Source organism: Podarcis pityusensis (assembly GCF_964106645.2).
Source record: "Podarcis pityusensis genome assembly, chromosome: 11".
In the NCBI taxonomy this organism is placed as follows: Eukaryota; Metazoa; Chordata; class Lepidosauria; order Squamata; family Lacertidae; genus Podarcis; species Podarcis pityusensis.
In genome coordinates, this window is record NC_138036.1 from 29,822,954 (window position 1) to 29,847,117 (window position 24,164).

The 24,164-nt window shown below is 40.4% G+C and overlaps 1 protein-coding gene across 13 annotated transcripts in view; it reads right to left on the reverse strand.

The window, feature by feature from the left end:
* The window catches only part of ARHGEF28 (Rho guanine nucleotide exchange factor 28), a 126,197-nt gene that overhangs the window by 64,231 nt on the left and 37,802 nt on the right, over positions 1–24,164 (reverse strand). For 11 of the 13 annotated variants that reach the window (XM_080972231.1, XM_080972241.1, XM_080972238.1 and 8 more), the window contains exons 5-9: positions 20,374–20,557; positions 18,769–18,949; positions 15,474–15,546; positions 11,884–11,936; positions 10,340–10,388 (exon numbers count right to left, since the gene is read on the reverse strand). In XM_080972231.1, the coding sequence (XP_080828357.1) occupies positions 10,340–10,388; positions 11,884–11,936; positions 15,474–15,546; positions 18,769–18,949; positions 20,374–20,557 (540 nt within the window). Of the gene's footprint in view, positions 1–677; positions 781–10,339; positions 10,389–11,883; positions 11,937–15,473; positions 15,547–18,768; positions 18,950–20,373; positions 20,558–24,164 lie in introns of those variants that run through there. The other 2 variants (XM_080972235.1, XM_080972234.1) reach the window with 1 other exon arrangement.

Genomic DNA, 24,164 nt, shown 5'->3' on the forward strand with positions numbered 1-24,164 from the left:
AAATACATCTTCCTATAAAATTGCCGTTATTTCTATGCAAAATACTTGAGAGTTACAACAATCTAGAACCCGAATTTCCAAGTACATTTCCCCAAAGAAAGCAGCCACCAGAGAGACAGAAAGAGAGAATACATTGATTGTTTCATGTATTAGGTATTCTGAAAATTAGGTGAGCTCTCTTTTTAGCAAACCCTATATGCAACACAACGAATAGTTAAAACAAAAAGTCACATATAGAGAGCTTTCCACAAATTGTATCTGTATGGAACATCCTTTCCTAAGACTTCTGGCATATGTTTTGTTTTTGCTTTCTTTGTTCAAAACTGCTTACTTTAAAATAAGTTCCACTGAAACTGTGGAAAGTTCCTTCCAAATAAATATGTTTATGCTCAGAGTGCATGCATAGCAGAAATATCAGAAGCTAAAGAACTAGCAGAAGACCAATTCATTTACTTGCTGGAAAATGAAGCAAAGAGCATCCATAAATTCATAAGGATAGAGGTATTTTGTTCTTTAAACCAATTTGTATCTGTGACACAGACAATCTCTCAATGCCTTTTCTGAAAAGGAAAAATGCTAAACTCTTTATACCCACCTGCATGTGACTAACAACAAAATGAACCAGCAAGAAGAGTTAAGAGATAAGTAAATTAATAAGTAAAGAAGTTTTTGTCTACCTTTTGGTCTGGATGTCCGTTTTCTAATTCTCATTTTAGGTAAGGATGGCCAGGAGTAATTAAAAGGTGCATCAGAATCCGAGTCCATTTTTTACTTTTATTTTGGCTAAGCAAACACCTCTTTAGAGAGTGCTGCTGCTGCTGTTGTGTTGAGCAGCAAGTCAAGTGACAGAAAATAAAAAGACCCAAGAAGGAAGGATCAAATTGCCCACTAAACCAAGAAAGAAAGAGAGGCAGCTGGGGTCTGTTCTCTACAAGCATCAAGTATGTGGGCAAATATTAAGGCAGACACAGCCAAGTCAAAATCTGAACAGCCTGCCGTGGGGCTACTGCATCCTGGACTGGAGTTATAGGAAAGGTCACTGTGTGCCAATGAATCATTAACTCACCTTTTCATTTTCCAAATGTAAATGAAGGATAATCTGAGTTGCCAGAGAAGGAGAACTCTCTCTCGGACTCTCTCTCTCTCAAATAGATAACAAAAGACAGAGGCTTTACTTTATATTAAAATGTTAACCTGTATTTGGCTTGCAGTATGTAAAATTATTTTAAGCCTTGAGGAAGTCCAAAGGCAAATCTACAGTCAGTCTGTGAAAGCTACAGTTTTCCCTGGCTTCTGTTCCTGCCACACACATAACAATTTCCCTTTGGAATTTATAGCATTGGTAGAACAGAGACATTTGTGGGTGAAGCAGCAGCTAAATTATGGAATTCTTATCCTTCCTAAATTTAAAGAGGAGGCCTAGTTCCCTCTTACTATTACAAGGATAGAGGACCCACCTGAGACATTCTTTTTCTAAAAATGCATGCCGTGAAAACGATTGCTTTCTGTTCACAGTAACTCTCAGTTTGATAGTGAACCCGAAAGATTTTGGTAAGGTTGGCACCTTTACAGAACTGGCCTGCCCTCCCAGCAGTCTACAATAGAGCTAGTGACTAATTTACAACAAGTCTCCCATTCTTACTGCAGTCTCCCTGAACAACTCATCAGCAATTAGTATTCAGCAGAAACTCATTACCCCTCCCCCATCGTTAACGCTACACAAACTACGTGTTTTGTTTTGGGTTGGTTTTTTTTATGGTTTGAATGTGGAAACACAAAAGCAGACACAAAACTAACAAGTCCACTGCTTGTTATTGTTTTTAACCAAAGTCCATGGAAAGTCAGCTCACGTTGTGTGCATTTTTGTGTTCCGCCTAACAGGGAGGAGAATGTGCATAGGGGGATCAGTTCAGAAAAGAAGGTGGCATATGAACTTGTTAACATTCCTCTACCCCACATCAATTATTTTTACAACCACCAAGATATGCAGGGGCCATAATGGATCAAAGGATTCCCCAACTTGCATATTGTTAACAGATCGGTGAAACACTCGCTGGTATCAAATAATTCAGATACAGTTAAAAAGATGGAATTATACAATGGTTGGGCAGTAATTAAAATCTGTGTTAAAAACGGTTATTATTACATAAAATTGATTTTTTTTTTAGTTTTAATTGTCTCAGTTCACTCTGCTTGTTTTTCACAGGTTCACTAAATGCACCTTCAGGCCATTCTCTGAGATACCTGACAGTGGAGGCAGAGAACAGCCATCATGGTAGCCTTATACTCCATCAATTTGACCAATCCTATAATAATCTACCTTGCTACCTCTCAGGGAAGAATGAATCTTTTATTGAAACGTATTTTTTTAGGAAATATTGCAAAACAACAGATATAATGTATCAAAACAAAAAACCTTGTTACCAGAAATAGTACCCTAGTGACAATACATCTCCAACATTTTTGTTGGCATTGTGGCTATTTGGTTCTAGCAGTATATAGCAAATGGTCTCCGCTGATCAACCGAGTATCCCGTCGGTTTTGTTCCTTCCCATGGATGCTTTGCCGAAAGGTCAGCTTATTCATTAACATAGTTTGCCAGACTCCGTACAAGTATTCTTCTATTGTAGGTAAAACTTTCCTTCCTCCCCCCATACACTGCTAAAAGAATACGTGCTGTTATCAGCAACTTGCTCGGAGTTTTATGTATTTTCAGAACACAGGGCTTCAGGTAACCAAAGAGATTTGCTGGAGAGTTTTAATTGCATACTGTGCCCCACTATGTCTTTGATCTTTCTAACAATGTTCCTGTAGTATTAACTCAGCCTTGCTCTAAGTCTATGATACGTGTACTGTATAAAATATGCACTGGTTTGAGTACATCTCTAGCTGACACAATCTAACAAATCCCAGAAAGAGCATACAACCATTGACACAGCTATCTGTAAAAGTTGTCTACTCCTTGGCCCAGTTTCACCAAAGTACATCCACTGCAAGTTCAAAACTGCCACTTGCCAATCCCTTCCTCTTTTGTCTTTTTGCCTGTAAACACAATCTCCATCAAAATATTCTTTACTTGCAAAGGGAAGTAATAGGAGCTACTCAGATCTTCTAGCCAGGTGAATATTTATTTATAGTTTCTTGAACTTGACATGCAATTTGTAAATACTTGGGGAGGGATGGCAGGGAGCAATTAATCCATGTTACATTTTACATTATATAATTACGTCTACCTTCTATAACTAAATCCATAAGCATATATCGCCCCACCCTCACATATCATATTCAGTCCTTTTCCTACTTAAATGGAGCATAGAGCCGATGTTAATAATGAAATGATGGGAGTTAACTGTTCCCATTATTAATCCCAGAATTTTATAAATTCTGTGCGTCCAATCAGTGTGGTTTTCTCAACAAGGTTCATTCCTACTTGTAGTGATGTTAGGTGTGCTCTGAGGGCCTGCGGGGGTAGGATTTCACCTCTCCCTCTCAGCGCTGTGCTCTGGATTCCCCTCCTTCCGCAAGGCATGCTCCAACCACCCATCAGCTGACTTGTGCTGTAGGACAAATAAGCCTGGCTTCCTGAAAATGGTCTCATGGGCCAAATGGAGAACTGGTGAGCCAAGTGTGGCCTGTGGGCTGCAGGTCCCCCACTGCTACTTTAAAGGAATCATGGCAAGAACACTCTGGTCCAAGTTAACAAATATTGTGCTCAAATAATTTCTTGTTCCAGGCAGGATTTTTTTTTTTAACACTGAGCATCTTGCTTCCACCACTCTCTTGCTGGTTGCATTATCAAAATAAGCTGCACCATTACTGAACAACACCTTGAGAAGGCAGGGTGAGAAGGTAGGTTACAGCATTAAATATTAAATCAGTAAATCTGTGGAAATTAAGTGCACAATGTTGTTAAATGTGCAGCATGGAGGATCATGCCTTGGGGCAGAGTTTCAGAGTGGACTAGATGATTTTCAGGTCTGTGTCAATTATTGTCACTCTCTGATTCTATTCAACAAACTCAAGACTAACTAGACATCCTGCGAACAAGCCTTGGCATATTCCACTGCGGTTACATAATATTCTCAGCATGAATTAAGGGCACAGTTGCATAAGCGATCCAGTCTCTAGTTCAGACCGGTTCCCTGTAGTTCCAGCTCTGATTTAGCCTCATTATGAGCGTTTTGCTATTTCCAACAACAGGAAAACCGCTTCCAACATTTCCCTAGACCCCAATTCAACATCCTAGACCCTAATTCAACATCTGCTTCCAGAAGGAGGTGAAAAATGTAGGATCAAGTTGGTCCCACTCATGAAGCTAATTCAGCTGTTTTAGCTGGTCCTGGCCTCCTTGCATAGGCACCAGCTCTATAGGGGCCAAGGGAGTCTCCCCCCCCCATGGAGTTTTTTTTTTAAGAGGGTGGGCCTTTTTGCTGACACAGCCAGCTCTCTAGAATAGTGCAGCTCAAAATGTTAAGGTCAATTAAAAAGAATAATTTATGTATATTTAATACAAGTCAGTAAGTCAAAGGTAAACACAATATGAACAAGTAGAAAAGATAGGGAACATGAACAGAAACACCTCAGCTACTATATACAATAAAGGTATTGGCTCTGTTCAGATGACCCTCCAAGTCAAGGTTTTGAAATGAGCTTCAATTCCTCTCTCAAAATGTGCCTCCACCTTCAGTTTGCAGCTTAGTGCTAACCAGTGTTTGCTGCAAACCATGGTTAACATTTGTCCTTAAGTTAGAACTAGAAGCCCATTTCAAAGCCTGGATTACAATTCTGGTTTAGAGGGCAAGCACTAATCATAGCGGCAAACCCTGGTTAGTGCTAAACTACGAACTTGACACGAAGGAATGACTGAGAGGGAAGGAGGCTAATTTCCATTATTTTACGATATCATCAGAACTATGGATTATCTATTTCCCACACATTCTCATTCGGGGTATTTTCACATATGTGATGGAAGGAGAGAGGGAATGAAAGCCTGGCAAAGAAGTGGACTGAATTATCTGACTAAAAGGATTCTTTATGCAACACTCCTGAAGTTGTTTTTAGTAAAGTTCTGGGAACCCAAACTGTGCATGGCTACAGTTTCTTCATCATTTACTCACCTCTCTTTTCTTCAGCGTTGAGGTTTGAAGGAAGCCAAGAAAAGAGAGAACATAAAGTGCCCACTTAATATTTTTCTTGGAAATAATTTCTTTAAGCTCTGTTTACGCTTGCATAACCATAAATTTTCAGACAATAAAAGAGAGCATTTTCTCACGTCTCTCTGCAATCCAAAACTTGCTTTCTTGCAACCCAACGCCCCGTATTGATTATTTTATATATAGTGCAGCATAAGATTCACTGTAACATTCTGGATTTTAAAACCGTTTTCATTGTTTTGAAAATATAAGCATGTCAGGACTTGGAAGCTCCAGAGCCGATTCCATTAATAACTCTGAAACAGGACCAGTGTGTAAGAGGGCGAAAAATGAAATCAGAATGGCACCAATGCAGGTGTCAACATCTCTATGTGGGGAGGGGGGTATCAACATACATTGAACTAAATGTGCTACAGAAAGACTCTTGGCACAGACAGAGCAGGAGCCTGTGCTCAACAAGCCTATTTTGCTCTGCTGCTTGCCAATTGCAAGCTCACTGCATTAAGATAAGCCACGCACATAAAGATTCCTCTTGGCTTGCTAGCTCTGCCCTATACCCTAAAGGAAACCATGGAAATGGCCTGTTCTAAGCCCCTTTTCAGCCATCTGTTCCCAGTCTTGTTCTACAAAACAACTTTCCACACTATCTGGACTGAGGCACAGCTATCTAAGTTTGCAGTTTTAACTCTAGTTACCTGGCAGTAAGCCTCGCAGAATTCAGTGTAACCCATTTCTGAGTAGCTCTTGGTTAGAGCTGCAGCCTAAAACTCTCTTCCAAACCAAATGAGAAGTAAACAAGTATTTCATTTGTGTAAGGATGACACAGGACTTCTGTGTGGGGACAGGGAAACCCATAACATTTTAAAATGGATTAACTGATTTACTCAAGGAGGAGGGAAGTAGATTTAGTTTTTTGTATCACGGGTAGGAAATAAAGGTAAGAAAATACAATACAGTACTGAAACCATGAGTTTACACAAATTTCATTGCCACCCCAGAGGTTCACAAAGTGCAGCAGACCATTCTGTTGAATAGCTCAGAGTGGTGAGCGATTAAACTAGAATTACTGAGGAAACCAAAAAACTCAAAAGACACAATCCTTTAAGTTTTCTGCTGCTACCCTGGTCACACCATGAAGCATGCCAAAAATTTGGCCTCGGTGCTTTTTATCTTCTGGAGTGCAAGCTGTGGTCGGCAGAATCTCTCACCTCCTCGGTAATACAAGCCAGGGAGCTCAGCAAAATAAAAAACATCAGCTGCCAGGTCACTTGAACAATGTAACTCTGTACGCCAGGCTGCTATTATCTAAAACTGTGCGCTCCCCCAGCCTTCCTTATTTTTCAGCAGATACTTCACATTAACACATTTAAAAAAATTTAAAAAAATGGAAAATAAATGTTTTTTCCAGTTAAAACAAGCTTTTGCAACTTTGAAAATAGGTATTGTGCATACATCCTCAGCCTTAGGATGGGGCGGGAGAGGGCAGTCATTTTTTCTTTTAAAAACATATTGCTCTTATTATACTGTTACGTATAACCAACTGTGCAATCTTCCATGACACCGAGTCTCAAGCTCAAAGTTAGTAGTAAATCAAGCCACTATCCAATCTCTGACCTCTAGATCTTCCTAGGAAAGGGCCATAGCTCAGTGGTACAGAGCATATGATTTGCATGCAGAATGTCCCATGGTCATTCTCTGGCTGGGAAAGGCTCCTGTCTGATACCACTGCCATCCGCACAGATGACACTGAATTAGGTAGAACAATATTCTTACTCAATATAAGACAACTTCCTATTTTCCAATACTGCAGAAATGCCATTGTGAGGTTGTCCATTTGTGAATGCTACCCAACTCTCTGCAAGCTAAACTAGTTCAACAGGGGAAAGAGTTCTCCACATGTTACGGACTGCAACGCTATTGACCATCGGCTATCCTGGCTGGGGTAAATGGGAGTTGTAGTCTGAAACATCTGCAGGGCACCTCACTGGCTATCTCAGTTCTAAATGGATGTAATTCAACGTATCATCATCTCACCTCACATGTAATCTGGGCCTCAGAAAGCACACACCAAAGAAACACTGACCATAGCTCAGTGGCAGAGCATGAACTTTGTATGCAGAGGTCCCCAGGGATCAAGCCCTGCCATTTCTAAGATGCAGCTGGTGTGAAAGATTCTGAAGAGTTGCTGCAAGGAAGAACGGTAAAGGTAAAGGGCTCCTGGACAGTTAAGTCCAGTCAAAGGCGACTATGGGGTTGTAGCACTCATCTCTGCTTTCAGGCCGAGGGATCCGGCATTTGACCAAAGACAGCTTTCCAGGTCATGTGGCCAGCATGACTAAACAGCTTCTGGTGCAATGGAACACAGTGACGGAAACCAGAGTGCACAGAAATGCTGTTTACCTTTCCGCTGCAGCGGTACCTATTTATCTACTTGCACTGGTGTGCTTTTGAACTGCTGGGTTGGCAGGAGATGGGACAGAGCAACAGGAGCTCACCCCGTCGCAGGGATTTGAAACGCCAACTTTCCGACTGGCAAGCCCAAGAGGCTCAGTGGTTTAGACCAAAGAGCCACACGCGTGCAAGGAAGAGTAGTCAGCACTGAGCAACATGACCTAGACTACATAGAACTATCCATGGCAGGAAGCAGTTCCGATGAAGAGATCAATGCAATTCAATGCATAATGGAACCTCAGAACAGAAAAATCTCACCTAAAGTGTGTTATAGGTAAAAGGGGGAAAAAATGGAAGAAAGTTTCCTAATACATCAATTAAGAGCAATATTCACACTTAGCTCGTTTCAGTGAATTAAATCAGAAATTAACGTCTTCTCTTTTCCCTCGGTCTCTGCAGAGCCCTCAGGAAAAAGGCCCCACACAAGATACCGTCTTATTCTGTAGTTATGGATTTGCAACCATCATTGAAGGGGTTTGCATGGAATCCTGCTGAACTGAGCAAGGTTTAAGCCTTGCTCCTCTGCTGATGCATGGGAATGTAATTTTGCTGCCTTGGCTGCGCATGACTGTTCCTTGGTGAGAAAAAGGGGATGTACAGCTGATGCAGGAATTAACCCTATCCTCCTACTCATCAGCTGGTGTCACAGGTGACATCAACGGATGGGCAAGTGGGAGCGGTTTGGACAAAATGGCCCCACAGGACTATTTTGACTCCCTGGTGAGGGAGGTTGGCCCATAGGCTGGATGTTGCTCACCTCTGATCTACACTGATTGGCAGTGGCTCTTCAGGGTTTCAGAAAGGGGACATTTCCAGTCGTGCCTGAAGTTGCCAGGGATTGAATCTAGGGCCTTCTGTGTGCAAAGCAGATTTTTCTACCACTGAGCTACAACTTTCCATATATGAGTAAAAGCAAAGATATGTCACTAAAACAATTGTATGTTTATAACTTGATTCTTTACAGAAAAGAACTTCCTACATTGTGTAATGGCATAACAATGTGGCAACAAACTACAGGCAGAGATCATGAGAGCATCCCTGTTTTGCAGAGCTAGCTCAAGATCTTTAGCTGCCTGAGGCCATTTTTTGAAAAGCTGCGTCTTATTCCAGATCCCTACATAGGAGGAAAACAACCCTTAAAATAAAGGACCTGAAGTAAAACAAAAGGGGCTTCTTGCATTTGTATAAATGAATAGTGCCCTCCTTGTATAAAGAGTTTCCTTTTGGCAGAAAAGTCTTGCTGTTGTCTGCGATGGAAGGTCATAACAGCAGACTGTTAATCCAATGGAAGAGATCTTGACAAGCTTTTCAAAAGATGCCTTCAATTCCTAATATTCTAATTCCTTCTAATCAAAAGATGTTCTGTTAAGTGAGACAGTAATGCAGAAGAAGAGGAGAGCCTTATCAGCTTTACAATTTATAATAACTTGACTTGTAATATTAATTTTATGACATAGACACAGATACTTTGTCCTATCCCTCCCTAGTTTATTTATTTCTCTTGTTCCTTTCTCTCTGGACATTCCCCTGATGCCATTATCTCTCATTTTCCTCATTCCTTTCCCATGATTATTGTCATCTTTCTATTTCCCCCCCAGTCCTGTCGCCCGCTGTGCTCTTTGCTTGCCAAAACAATTATGCTTATTTATATAACAATGGCCAAAGAAAGAAAGAAACCCAAAACAATGTTGTTTTTTAAAAAACGTCAAGCTATTTGGTGTGATAATACTGCAGCATTCATCTTTTATTAAGGAACAACTCAGTTTAAAAGATGTGCAGCATATTTTCCATTACAAATAAATCATCACCGTGTCCTACCCCTTTGCAACAGCTTAGTTACTTTTAAGAACTTCTACACACTGCCTTCTGCGCTGCTTGCACCAGATGAGTCCAGGGATGGAGAGGCGTTAGGAGACAACTCTTCCCATTTGTGTCAGGCCTTACCATGACCGGCCTGCCCATAAGGTGGACTGAAGCATCCGCCTTAGGTGGTAGAATCCTGAGGAGCGGTGCCCCCACAAGTGCCCCCACCCACCCCTGCTGCCGTTGCCATGCAAACCCAGTAGGCAAGGCTTCTGCAAGCAGAGAAACCTTCCCATTCTGCCTCAGAAGGTGACACAAATTTGCAAATGTATTATACCTTCAATGAATCTGATCTCTCAAAACTGAAAAATATGTAAACAAGCATTTATGTTAATATTTGAAATGAGTCATTAATATGTTGCTTAATACCACACTGGTCTCTTGTGACTGAGAATAGCTTAAACAAAACAACAACAACAACAACAATGGTCTAGTCTTACATGCTTAAATGTGAGATTGAACAGAACTACTAATTAGCATCCATAAAGAGGCATTCAGCTCATGCTCTGTTCGAGCACCTTATTTCCCATATGATTTCTGTCTTGCAAGCAGAGCTGAGGACAGAGCCTGCCTCCCTGCTGCCTCCACTTTGAACCAGGAAAGAAAACAATGGAGGCTGGAAGTCGGAACATGAAGAGGCCCAGAGACACAACACCTTCCCCCTGGTGGTCAGCCCAGAAACATAGAGCAAGGTACTGGTCCTTTAAGGCAGCTAAAAAAAGTGGAAGAGAGAGACAGAGAAGGGAGACAGGTCTCTGTAGTGCATCTCCAAACCTGCAACTCCTTGTCACCAGAGAAAAATTCCTGCTCAGTGATAACCAGAAGATTATAAGGCATTGGGGTGTGTGTGAAAAAACACAGCTGTTCCTTACCTAAATCATCTTCATTTTCACTTGGCTGAATCACATGATCTCTGCAAAACTGCAAAACAAATGGGAAATAGATTTTGTTCCAGCTTGGAAAATTTCAGAATGCAATGTCTTTTTCAAAAAAACACTCACTGTATTTCAAAAACACTCATTGTTATTTTTTTTCCCAATGTCATGCAAAACCACCCACAAAGAATAAAAGACGATCGACTGCCTTAGTAAGCTCCTAATTTTCCCAAACAGCAAAAATCAGGGCTTCAACCATTATTCTGGGCCACTGGGAATTTTTTATTTCAAATAATGCAGGGGGCTGTCACTGGAGGAGGGGTGACATTGACCAGCTCTTTTCTTTTATAGGCATCAGATAAAGAAAAAACACATCCCAAAGCTTTTAGGTGAACAACCTATAATTTACTTTCAAAAAGAAAACAAAATCAAAGCAGACCACAGAACATCAGAGCCATCTGCTCCCTGTGTAGTCTAATTCATTCCCCAGTGTGATTTAAAGACATGGGAGCTCTCCTATGAACCACCCACTCCCATGTCAGATGCAAACACATTGGCCAGAATCCAGCCCATAGTTAGGCCTGCTGGAGATATCTGTTCTGGTTAACTAGGGGCCACCATCAAATGACCATAAATACCAGCTGTGAAGTCTGGTCCAATAGGGCAAGTCTGGTGCTGCCCCACCAACCAGTCTCCCTTAAGCCAGTCCCTGCCTGCCTGCTTGCCTTCCTTTATTCACAGTGTTGCCCTTGTAGAACTCAGCAAGGAAGAGGATGGAAGATGGAACTAGAATTAATTGGCTCAACCCGCCATTGGCTCTGGCTCAATCTACCATCTGGGCTCCCTGCCTTCTGCCCCACCAGCCACCACTGAAGGCAAGGCACTCTTACAGAAAATAAAGGACTAGAGCTGAGTGACAGAACATGTTGTTTGCAATGCAATCACCAGCTGAAAAAGGATCACAGGTAACAGGGAAACATGTTGAGCTAAGACAAAGGAGTGCCATTGAGGGGGTCCAACTAAATATAAAGCAGCTCCACAGAGACACGTATTCTAAGATGCATGGAATAAGATGGTTGTGTTTCATTAGTTCTGCCGCAAAGCAGAGTTAACTGCATTCATCATCAGTAAGACAGCACGTTTGATTTTGGACATAGTAAATTATTGCCATCGACGTTATGTCACAACAAGATAAATAGAAGTCTCTGCAGAACAGAGCTGCAGTCATAAAAGCCCCTAGTTCTCAGAAGCTATTCCTGCAGTATATATGCCCAACTAAAATATGACTGGTCACAATTATCGTAGCTTTGTATCCCAGGCAAAAAATAAAAATAAAATTACTTCTTCCCCCATAGCAAACCATACTGTCTGGGTGAATGTTGAAATTACTCAGGCAGCTTATATACTGTATTTCTCTTGGAACAAGAATAGAAAGAACTGCTGTTTGGAAGGCATAAGCCAACTTCATTATCAATCCTGGAAGGTGCTGTACAAGAACCTCAGTGGATTTAGCCATTCATAAAATGATAATAGAACTGTACCGTTGAATCTTCATTTTTGAAAGCTGGCTCTTCAGAAACAAAGTCCATGGGATCTGTTTAAAGAGAATCCATTCTTCCATTAGGATTCGGTGGTTGCCAATTCTGGAAGTTGATTCTCCGCCCCCCCCCCCCACCAACACAATGAAAGTGAGAAATAGAAGGATATACATAGACCTAACAATGTTCTTTTACGATATAAGCACGGCTCCCAAAGTAGCATGCCTGTGGTTGAAATACTAGACATTTCTTCAACAAGCTGTTGTGCTGATTTAATGGGCTGGTTGTAAACAAGCTCTCTTTTTTCCTTTAAAGGGGCGTGCTGTGAAAATACATGCTGAACCCTAAACTAGTCTTATGGATTAGTATGTACTTGTCAAACTGCACAGACTGCCACAGGCATTTTATAATACACATGGGATCCTGATTTTATTATTGAAGAAAAAAAAAGGGAAGGCAATTTCATGCATTTTAAAAGCTAACTCTTTCCCTTTGACTACAGGGAACAATTGTGACTACAGTATTATTTTGTTTCCTGGCTCCTTTTCAAAACTCTGAAGGAAGGACATACTGCACCAAATCCATATTTAATTCATTTTCCTCCAGCCACAGACAGTGCCAGCATTATGAAAGAGAGACATGAATATTCTGTGCCTAAGCACACTTTGTGTAATCTCCTGTTCACCCTACAACCTATGTGAGTAGGTAAAATAAATGGAGTTTTTAAAAATAAATGAATAAACTTCACTGATACCTTGTTTAATGATTGGTGGGTTTTTTTGTAAACCACTATTTACAATCAAGCTGTATATGCATTTTATTAAACAAACATATTTTTTTTCCTTTTAGTCGCTTTTTATTATACTTCTCTTGTTTCATGGGATGGAAATCTATCGGGTTCTTTTAAAAATATTCTTAGCAACACTTTCAGATATTATATAAAAGCAGGCAGGGGGAGGAAGCCCAAGTGAATCATATTGCTTCTTTGCAACTTCCTATGCAATATCCAAGGAAAAATGCTGGGAATTCAAAGACCTGGAGAAGAGGGGGAAGTTCTGCCTGTAACATGAAAAGCTGCTCTAAAAAGTATCTGAAATGTGCTGCTTTATAAAACAGGTGATCATTTTAGTGCTTTAGTGTCTGTGTATGATTTTTCAGCCCTTGTTTGATCCACAGTAACAAAGCACTCGTACCTTTCCTTCAGAGGAATACTACCTCCATTCTTAACACTGCTTCATTTTACATCAACTTCCTGGCTTATGTTTTTGCAACAAAATTAAATACTCATGATAGTGTATTCAATTTTCCCCTACAATGTGTTTTTATCAGAGCCAACAGCCAATAGCATCATTTCTAAAGACTAGACCCTTTTATAGTGTCCCAGAACTCAAGGCACCGCAGTCACTTAGCAATCTCCTGCTACAGGAAGATTTACATCTATCAATCATATTCTACAATGTAGAAACACCCAGCTAGCATGCAGAATGCTCTGCCATCCATATCTAGTGGACAGAACACTTGTTATCTTATTCTATGTTCAGGCTTCCCTCCTAAACACTGACAGATTCAGTTTTGTTCTCCCACCTCCAGAAGCCTGAAGGTGGCAGACTAAGGCAGGATGCAAGAAAAGCACCGAAATGAATTGCTAGTGACAAACTGCTGGAAGTGCAACAGAGGGCAATGCTGAAATGCTTCTGAGCATTAACAAGCTTTTTATTCTTTTTCTTTTATATCCACCAACTAGACTGGGGGGGGGGGCGACTGCAAGAGTCTGACACAGTAATATACAAGTGCCACAAACAGTGGATAAAATGAGATAAAGAGTGCTTGCAGACAAAACGCTAAACTTGAAAATTAATGCAGAGAATGGTTTACTAAGTTCTTCTAAATACTTTCCTGAGGACTAAATTGTAAACCAAATTGCTATTTGTCGTAGATTTCCTCTCCCTTAAAGGACTCATTTAGCAAACAGAGTGTTTTGTTAATTAAAAGTGTATGACTGGAATTTCAGCCTCACTCATTTTGGACGTGATTAAGTTATGGGAGATTCACTCTCCTAATAAGGGGGAAACAACTGCTAAGCATATTACTTCTGTGTTGTTTCTATATCAGCAGGCTGAGCTTTATATGTCCTATAATTTTTTACTGCTGCATTAAAGGAACGTAAAGTGAAGAAGATTCCTATGCAAATGATGAGAAATGAATAACTATGAATTACTTTCCCCTCTTAGTTTCTACATTATAATATTTTGTGGATATTTTTGTCTACAAAAACTCTGATGTATGACAATGCAGCAAACACCCAGAATCTTGTCCTGGAATCAGGAATCAGTCCTGCTTTGTGAAAATCAAGTTTCGAAGTGATAGGGGTGAATCTCACAAAATTACAAATATGCCCTCAAAATTAGAGAGGCAAAATCTTCATTATCAAAGCTACCTGGAAAAGTGCTATTATATATTACACTGAAATAGCATCAGTGGAATTCTGCCCTCTTCTGGCATTTTTGAAGAATTTACAGATGGCTAGTATACAGAGTCAAAATATTTAGATCCTAACTATCTTCACACTTCATTCAAGGGTATAACATCTACAGATTTCTGTGTAGAGCAGAGCCCATTTGCCTTATCCAAAAATCTGTCCCTTACATCCCAGCTCTGTCTGAGTGTCCCTGGTTGTCCCTCAAGTTGGTGAGCTTCATTTGACATCAACATGAAACCAAGCCTTTAGTTCAGTGGGCATCTTCTACCATCACCTTTAAACATTTGCCGAAAACATTTCTTTGCCAACAGGCTCATTTTCTGTGGTCGCTAATTTTAAATATTCATGTGGTTTTTCTGTGGTCGCTAATTTTTTTTTTTAATAAGATATTTATTAAGATTTTTTAAAATATTACCATAAAAATGAAAAAAAATAACAAAAATACAAAATAAAAATAGTTAAAAACACACAGATTTTCCATTACTTATTTTCCTTTGACTTATTTCCCGGACCTCCTCATACCTCCCTTTTTTGTATTCCACTTCAATCTGTTGGTTCAGCAAATCCTTTAAAAGATTCAGTTCCACAAATGCAGCATGAGAAATGTAATTTTGGGGTTGATAAGAGAGCAGTCAATCCAAGCCAAACTGCTGGAGATTCTCCTCCCCCTCTCTGTCCCACAGCTTTTTTTGCTCATATACTAGGATGATCTGCACTCAGACACCTATTAGGTTATGTTGGTCCCCTCTACTGGGACTGGGTCATAGTTAACAAATCTTATCAGTTATATCACAGAGTTCAACACCTGGTCAGCTTCAGGAAACTCAATTTTCTCAAGAGAATGTATATTTCAATGACTTTTTTAATATTTTCTATACACAAAGTGCTTTATAACGCTGTTCTCCTTTCTTCCTTGTAACCATCCTGCAGTCAAATTATTAAAGGCTATTCAGCTCAACAGCAAGCACCTTGACATTTACTCATGAGATTGCTTTCACCCCACATTGCCTATGTACTGAACAGTTTTCTGGCTGCACATGAAACAAAAATTATTTCAATGTATTTTACACACCTAATTCGTGAAAATGCCACAGTAAGGACAGAAAACCCGTACCTTCTTCAGAAGCTGTAGAATTGCAAGGCATCTGAACTCTTTTCAAGGTCTCAGCTTGCTTTGGAGGAAGATTCTTTAAAATAAAATAAAATAAAATCATCTTGTTATTTATTTATTTAGAGATGCACATCCCACCTTTAATCCGAAGACCTCAGGATGGGTAACAACAAAATGTCAGTAAGATACCATAAAATCTTAAAAGCACAGGAAACAAAACAAAACAAAATATATTGTGTGCATGCATACTATATACATTTTAGATAAAACAAACTGTATCTCCAATATCACATACGCAAAGCAAACTTGGAGAATAATACTTTTAACATGCTCCAGAAGGTCATGGCCATGGTCTGAAGGCCCAGGATACAGCAACCTCACTGAAGTTAAGAGCAAAAAGAACTTACACAGGAAGCTGCCCTTTACAGAGTCAGACTGACAGTCAACCTAGTATTGACTACACTGATTGGCAGTGCATCTTCAGGGCTCCAGACAGGAAATCCTTCCTAGCCCTACTGGAAGATGCCAGGAACTGAACCTGGAACCTTCTGCATGAAAAGCAGATCCTCTGACACTGCGCTATAGCCATTCACCTGTGGCCAAATGTCATGTTATAAGAACTGCATGTAATGACAGCCAGACTGCAATACAGTGGTACCTTGGGTTAAGTACTTAATTCATTCCGTAGGTCTGTACTTAACCTGAAACTGTTCTTAACCTGAAGCACCACTTTAGCTAATGGGGCCTCCTGCGGCCGCCGCACCGCTGGAGCCCGATTTCTGTTCTTATCCTGAAGCAAAGTTCTTAACCTGAAGCACTATTTCTGGCTTAGTGGAGTGTGTAACCTGAAGCGTATGTAACCTGAAGCGTATGTAACCCGAGGTACCACTGTAGTTAAAAAGACAAGCTATGTCAATATGATTCCAGCTCCTATTTTGAGATACTTCCAATTTAAATATATGAATAAATAAGTACTTTAAAACATCCCCCCAAAGAATGCAAGTAAGTAATTTTACAAGGATGCTGCAAATTTTGTTAGTTCTCTATGGCTTCCCCAGGAGCCCCACAAATTAATTAACCCATTCATATCATAGGAATGGATATGAATTTAATCAGTTAAGAAGTTTGTACAATAGCAGTATTGGCCCTTGTCCATTTGCCAGCAAAAGGCCATTAGTCTCTCCATCCTTGAGGGATGGAAAGTTAATGCCTTTGGAAGGCAGCTCTGCCTTTTGGCTGGAAAGACTGGACTCTTCATCAGGATTTCTGTGTAAATCTGTTTATTTACAAGCTGAGGAGGAAAAAGGATGAAAGCACAACTGGCGCTCTATTCAAAACTGAGGGAAGCAACCACCGTAGTTACATAAAGCCCTGAAAACAGCCTCTCTCTTTGAAGCCTTTCCAGGCATCTTCACTCCGAGGAGCAAAAAGGAGAAAGTGTGTTGCCCCAGATCTTGCTTACTTAAAAGGAGGCCTCATTTGGCATAGTTGTCTGGGCCACTCATCACATTACCCTTATTTTTAAAAATGGTAATGTTTGGGAAAGATGGGAGAAACTTAATTTGGGAATGCTAAAAATGTGCTTTATTTGAGACACGTACTTTGCTGGAAGTCAGGGTAGATTCAGATCGCTTGGATCTGGTACACTCCTCCCTCTGAGATTGCCTACGGCAATGAAGAGGAGGTAACACAATCAATCAATCAATCAATCAATCAATATTACATGGCACTGTTCTCCAAATATCTCTGATATGGCCAATGTTCAAGGATGATTAGAACTGTATTTCAGCAAGATCGGGAGAGCTACAATTTCCCCATTCATGTCCTATCCTCTTTGCCTATTCTATCCCAAAACCATTTCCACCCGATTCTCTGCCAGCTTTTTCTCAGGGCCACTCTTAAACTTAGGCAGCTAAATGAGTGTTTATTTACCATCTCTCTCTTCCAAATTCTGAGCAGCCTTTGCTGCTTGTCTGCCCAGGACATCCTGTTTATTCTTTGTACTATGGACTCAGTCAGACATTTCCTACTAATTTTCTTGAACTGTATTGTAGAAGTCGTATTGCTGGCTTGGGCATAGTGCAGCTCTTTTTCTTAAAATATGCATGCTGAACAAAGTACTTTACCTACTTTACCTACATGAGGGGCAAAAGTGCTTTATTTAATTTGCACACCAACTCCTCAGCCTTCCATTAGCAACATTTTCAGCTATGCTGCAATTATACTCTCTGTCAATAGCTGTTTCAATATTTACCACAGTACCCAAGAAAAATTCTGCATCTAGCCTATTTTCATAGAACTGTTTATTATGAAATGTTTATTGCTTTTCATTTCTGTTCCAATTGGAAAGATCTGTGCCAGTGTAGATAGATATGGTAGTCCAGAGAAAATCAGGCTCTCAACTGGAATCAATAGGATTTATACCTAAGTATCACCTACTTCTCTAGGAATTAATTTTCTATGGCTTTTACGCAATAGATTAATCTTTTGAACCCTGGCCATTGCGTTCAGGCTCCACACATACATGTCTGTAACTTAACTAGTTAACACATCTCATGGCCCAAGTCAACAAACAGGGTTTCCCCTCATCTAAGGGACAAGAGGAAGGGAGAACACACAGTTAAGTCACTGTACCTGACTACAACAAATCTCATCTACAGTATTCTGATTTGAGGATACATTGCAATCATTTTAGGATACAATTTTCTGAACAGCTGCAAAACAACAACAACAACCCACGAAATCACAGAGGCCAATTGTTTTTAATGTATTTTATATGACAATTAAAATGTTGCAAATGTAAGCAAGCATTGGGCTACAGTCTCGTGAATTACCATTTGTTTACTTGACTAGGATGTGTCGCAAAAGCCTCTCAATGAGCATCCATGTAACAAGCTACAAAATGCTTGCTTGTTATTGCTTTCCCTCTCCCAGGTTTGCATGGAGAAGGACTGAAGACTGACAAACATCCAACATTATGCTCTTTCTTCCCTCTGCAATAAGTGCTACTGGCAGTTTGAGGCCAAAAAAGTCAACGAATTTTCCAGGAAGTCTAACATAACAGCTGGTATGGAAGTCTCCACCACTGTTGTCTCTGGGTCAAAGAAGAAACCAGCAAGGAATCTGTCTCTTTGCCTAGTTCCCTGCAGTACTCTGTGCAAAAAAATCACAGGAGCTAATTCCTACCACTCCGTTACCCAAGGAAGAGCAATTCAACTACCATATGTGAGTAAACAAATCTTTAAAAATTCTACAAAAAGAAATATACACTTCTCTGTACTGCTGTTTTGGCACTTACCTTGTGCAGAAAAGCTCTATCCCATAAATATTTCCTGAAGAGCTGAACATCAGATTCTAGCAAATGGTCTGACGCGCGATTAAGTGTCAGTGTCAGAGTTCCTGATGAATGAGCAAATTGTAGGATTGCAGTCTCACCAAGCTCCACTTTAGAAATCTCAGATGGATGGCTGGGCTGCCTCCTGAAAACAACACATTCAGTAGATTAAAAGAAGAGTGCAAAGCTCAGGAAGCATGTAATGCAAAAGGCACGAAACTCCTCACTCTCCGTGGCTTCCACCTTTTCAGTGCCTAACCTATTCATGGCAAAAAAATCTCAGGTCAAAATAGCATGAAGGAACCACAGCGAGCACTGTTTTCCAGGAAACCTTTCCCCATGAACCCACAAACTGACCTTTACCCTAACAGAATAAAATAATAGGAGGTTTGACGCCTGCTTTTCTCTATTATTTGTGAGAAGACGCAGCTCACTTTCACATGAACATTGCCATTTACAGCAATCAAGCTGAACTGGCAGCCAGGAGGCTTATTAGCATATTGCAGTGCACAACAGAGTGTCTCGGGGGAATACAGCATTGTTTGAATGTTCCAAACAAGTGAGACATTCATAACAACATGTGTGATAACAGAATTAAGTCATTTTCTCATGCAAATAAAAGTATGGATAACGTCTCATACAAACTGTGTACTGTGCAAAGCCAGAAATAAAAGAGAAATGTTGTTGAAAGGGGGGGGAGCAACTAAATTACTTTTCTTGTTTTTGTACGTGTGTGTCATGTGACGATTTACCAATGGACAGAGGCAAATATGTGGCAGACCAAATCAGCAGCAGTACATTGCATGGAGCCTAAAAACTATTCTGTCCCAATGTCTTTTGTAAACAGCTGAGAGGATTGGATAGAAATGGAAGGAGGCAACATAAAGTGACAAAAAGAGCTGTATAATAACTGAGTAGTCAGTAGGGTGAGATTGTGAGACAGGCTAGCAAACATCATGCTAATCTGCTGCAATAAAATGAATGGGTCTTAATAGCACCTTAAAGGCTAATAAATGTCAAATCGGCATAACCATTTATAGACCAGAGTCTACTGCAGGCATAGGCAAACTCCGGCCCTCCAGATGTTTGGGACTACAATTCCCATCATCCCTAGCTAACAGGACCAGTGGTCAGAGATGATGGGAACTGTAGTCCCAAACATCTGGAGGGTCGGGGTTTGCCTATGCCTGGTCTACTTCATCAGATGCTAAGAGCTGATAATGCAATTTAAAAATTCCATCCATTTATCCATGTATCATGCTGAGAAAGTGTCCATAAAAAACTCTAAATTTCTTGTAGGAACATGTAAAAATAAATGCAGTGCAAATCAAGGACATTTGCTAGGGAATTAACCTAAAATTAACCTCATCTCCTTTGATGCCCCCTCTTTGTCTGCCCTGTTTCCAAATGTGAATAGGATGGGATCTCCCCCCCTTCTCATTTTTATACTTGTTTCATATTAGTATCCAATCCAAGGTATTGGTTGAACATGAAAGAAGCATACATATGATAGGAGCTATTAAATCTGGCCCACAGCATTAAAAATTCATATGAAGGCATACCACTTACCTGGAAATGAGTTCAACAAGCCTCAAGTGCCCATTCTGTAAAGCCAAGTCCAAAGGTGTGAACCCATCTTCATTAGGTAGAGTGAATGCAACTGTCCCACCTGGCTGGCATAACAGGAACTGGGAAAGTTTAACCAACCCCAGTCTCATTGCGAGATGAAGAAGTGTTTCTTTGCATTTAGATTCTAAAATTTAAAAATGAACATGAATGCATAAGAAATCAACTCAGGTTTGTTTTTTTATTGATCATATGCATGTTTCAATCGAACAACAAGCATCTACTAAGACCCAGAGTAGTTATAAAAATAAAATTCCACATATACAGAATCTCCATGCTCTGTTGTATTCCTATTTTGCTGGGACACTTGAGAACATCATTGGGTACAGCCACCGCTTTTCCATCCCCTTTCCACTTTTTTTTTAAAAAAATGCCAATCGTGTAAACCTGAATGCAGGTAAGTTACAGGTAAATGCACAAAAACAGCGGGTTTACTGTACTGAAACTGCAGTTGCAAATACATTAAATTTAAACATTACTTTCCAAACTCAGAGACTGATCCCTATGAGAGAGCATGTACACTTTGTAGCACTTGAATGGCAACTTTACAAAGATTTGTATCCAGTTGTGTCTACACAACCATAGAAGACTCTTTCCTCCAACAGAGACATCAATGGACAGAAGGATGAGGAATGTGATTTTCACGATCACCCCTTTCTGCTGTAGCTCCATCCCAACTGTTCTGTGGAGTTTCCCAAGCTACCAGAGTAGATTTTGGGAGGGTGCAGTGGACGCTTCATCCCCATCCTAAAAAAAATGGCTTCTCCTACTTCCATTCACAGAAACCTCCACTGAACTAAAGAGCCTTCTGTGAACAGAGGGACACAACTGGATACAACCTAGAAGTTTTTGCCACATGTACACAAATCAGGAAGATGCTGCGTCCTAATCAGCACACCTGAGGCAGGCTCTGCACCACCTCAAATCACAATTGCAGAGTTAGGTATGCACATTACATCATACTGTAAAAAAAAATGCCTAAGAGAAAATAAGTTAATAGCGGCCAATGGGGGAGGGGACATAACATCACAGGCAAGCATGAAATTTTGCCCATTCTTCATTCTTCCAAGATTCCCACTCACTTCAGTGGGTGTATGGGGCCACAATAACTCTAGGATGAGATCTTTAACTAGGGTCGGTTATAATTTATACTGCATTTGTTGAGAATGCTTCCTTTTTCCTCTTCATAAGAGTTCATTATATTCATTGTTTGCTCTTTATACAGAACAAAAGGGCCACTTATTTATTAAAATAAAAACACCCATGTCAACGTTAGCTGGCAACTTGGTGCTGTTTTCCCTAATGCCTCCTATCCCAGCCTTTAACCAAATTAGTTTGGTGGGCTGTCCTTGTTCTGCATGTAAGTAATCTGACACTTTAACTTGTCCAACAAGCCCTTCCTCAGTCTCTAAGGCTCTGTTCTTGCATCTTTCTTGGCTCTTGCATTCATGAGGCTTCTGCACTGTTTACAATGCTAAATCAGGGTTGCCCAACTGGTGGTGTACAACGAATAGTGGACCATATGCTTCTTTTCATTCTGCTCTGTCTGCCTGTGTCCTTTTAAGCCTTCCACTTGCAAGCATGGCCTGAGGCCCAGGAAGCTGAATGGGAAGCATAGAGGCTCGCACAATAGACTTGTGTCAGAGCAATGAAATTCCACTAGGGCTAGATGCCGAACTTCACCCCAAGCTCCCACACTGAAGCCAGGAACAGGCTAATGGGATAGGTCTTTGTGGATATAGAATGCAGAATAACTTCAAAATGGGGAAAACCAACCGCAAAGGCACCCCTTTGAGTTAAGCACCCCACTATCAGTCTTTCCTGGCAGAAGTGTACCATATCAACTTAGACATGAGACAGTTACCATTGGTCATTGACGATTCATGTATTAGCTTTGCAGTATTGAGGTGGTTAATACTGCAAACGTAACAACAATCTCAAAAGTAAGGTGCAATGTAACATATTCCTTTGTTTAATTTTGACTGCAGATATGTTCTGTGCTTTCCTAGGTACAGCAATATTTAAATTTCCATGTCTCCCAGCTATGTTATGGGCCAGTTCCTCAGTTATTATAAGAAAATATAGGTATCAATAGTGAAACTGTACATGTGTTTCCCTCCCAGTTATATAGCTTAGTAATCAAAGCTTCTATGAAAAATAAGGAGGTTTTGCAAGCTGACCTTGTAACCAGTGTAACAGGCATGTGCTAATATTAACAGTAACAGTGACGTTACAAACACAATACATGGGAAATGAAAGGGCAAATTTTATTCTTATCCATGCACACCGTTCAACACTCTCTCTTTGGCACTGTGCCACTGCCTTTTCAACTATATTGTATTATGCCATTGTAAAGCAAGCCAGATAAAAGCTGCAGTCAAATAAGGTTAAGCCTAGCATATGGGTCTTTTCATGTGTATTCCATGGACATAATACAAATCATCAATCAAACCTGGTTTTCCAACCAAACAGAACCTACTCTCAACTTTTATGAAAGAAAACTTCATATTTAAAAGAACATCCAGAAAGTTCACATAGCACAAATTAATTGTTTTACATTACAGCATACCCGCAATTTCTCCCAGGTATGCCTATATTCATTTCTATATTGCGTCCTTTCCAGCCATGTATTCGGCAGCACCAACAAGGAATCACAGTTTACACCTGGTTTCATCGCCATATCCCCCACTCAGGAAACCTGGGGAACACACTGTTGGTTTACAGACTCGTGTCTTGAAAGGCCTTTGGTCAGACTGTTCCTTTCAGGGTGACTTTAAGCTAGCTAGAGCAGTGGTTCCCAATCAGCTAAGTACTACAAACACCTTGTTTTTCAAAAGCCAAGCCAGTGGACTGCTACTTTTGGAAATTTTGATATCTCTGTGGTAGTGTTTGTTAAGTGAATGGTGCCACAGATGCCCTGGGTGGGTTACATGGGTTACCCCCTTGGGGTCCACAGACCACCAATTGGGAAGTAGTGACCTAGAAACTATTGCAAGTCCCCTTGATCAATAAGTTTCCAGGCACCTGCAAAGTACATTTTCATCAAAACTATAAGAGATTCAGTGAAAAGTTACAACAAAACAAGGCAGCAGTTCGGAGCTGGCGGTGAGAAAAAGTAAAAAAGTAAAAACATAAATAATCATTTTGGAAAGCTGGAGCGTTCCCCATTTCAAAGCACTGTTTCTCATCAAGCAGTTCCTTGGGAAAATAAAACCAGCCACTTCTTATTATAGAGGGCTGGAGACACTGCAAGGCAGTGTGCAGCCAGGCAAGGCTTTAGTAGCTAGACGTTGCTTTGCATCATTTCTCAAGCCTGTAGCCAAAATATACAATTCGAGTGATAATATCAGCTCTAAAACCAGTCTGTTTAACCCATTACACAAGTCTTTCTATTCTTTCTTGCACCTGAATCCTTTCCCCTGCCCAACACAATTGAAAACCAAACAAATATTTCTCCTGACAGAAGTGACTAAGATTTCCCTGGATGATTGTAGCTCATTCATTTCCAGGAAGGAAGCTGAAAACTCTGGATGTGTCTTGGAGGGAAGACAAGACATCACAGCAGGCTGACAGCTCCCAGTTCTTCCAGGCTTTCCTTCAGACTGTGTTGACAGGCTGTACCCATCCAATAACACATTTTTAATCTGGACATTATTTAACCCACAGAGTCTACAGGCACCCAACCTGCTACTGAGACGGTGCTGTTTGTAGTTAGCTGCCTTTCTTCATTGCAA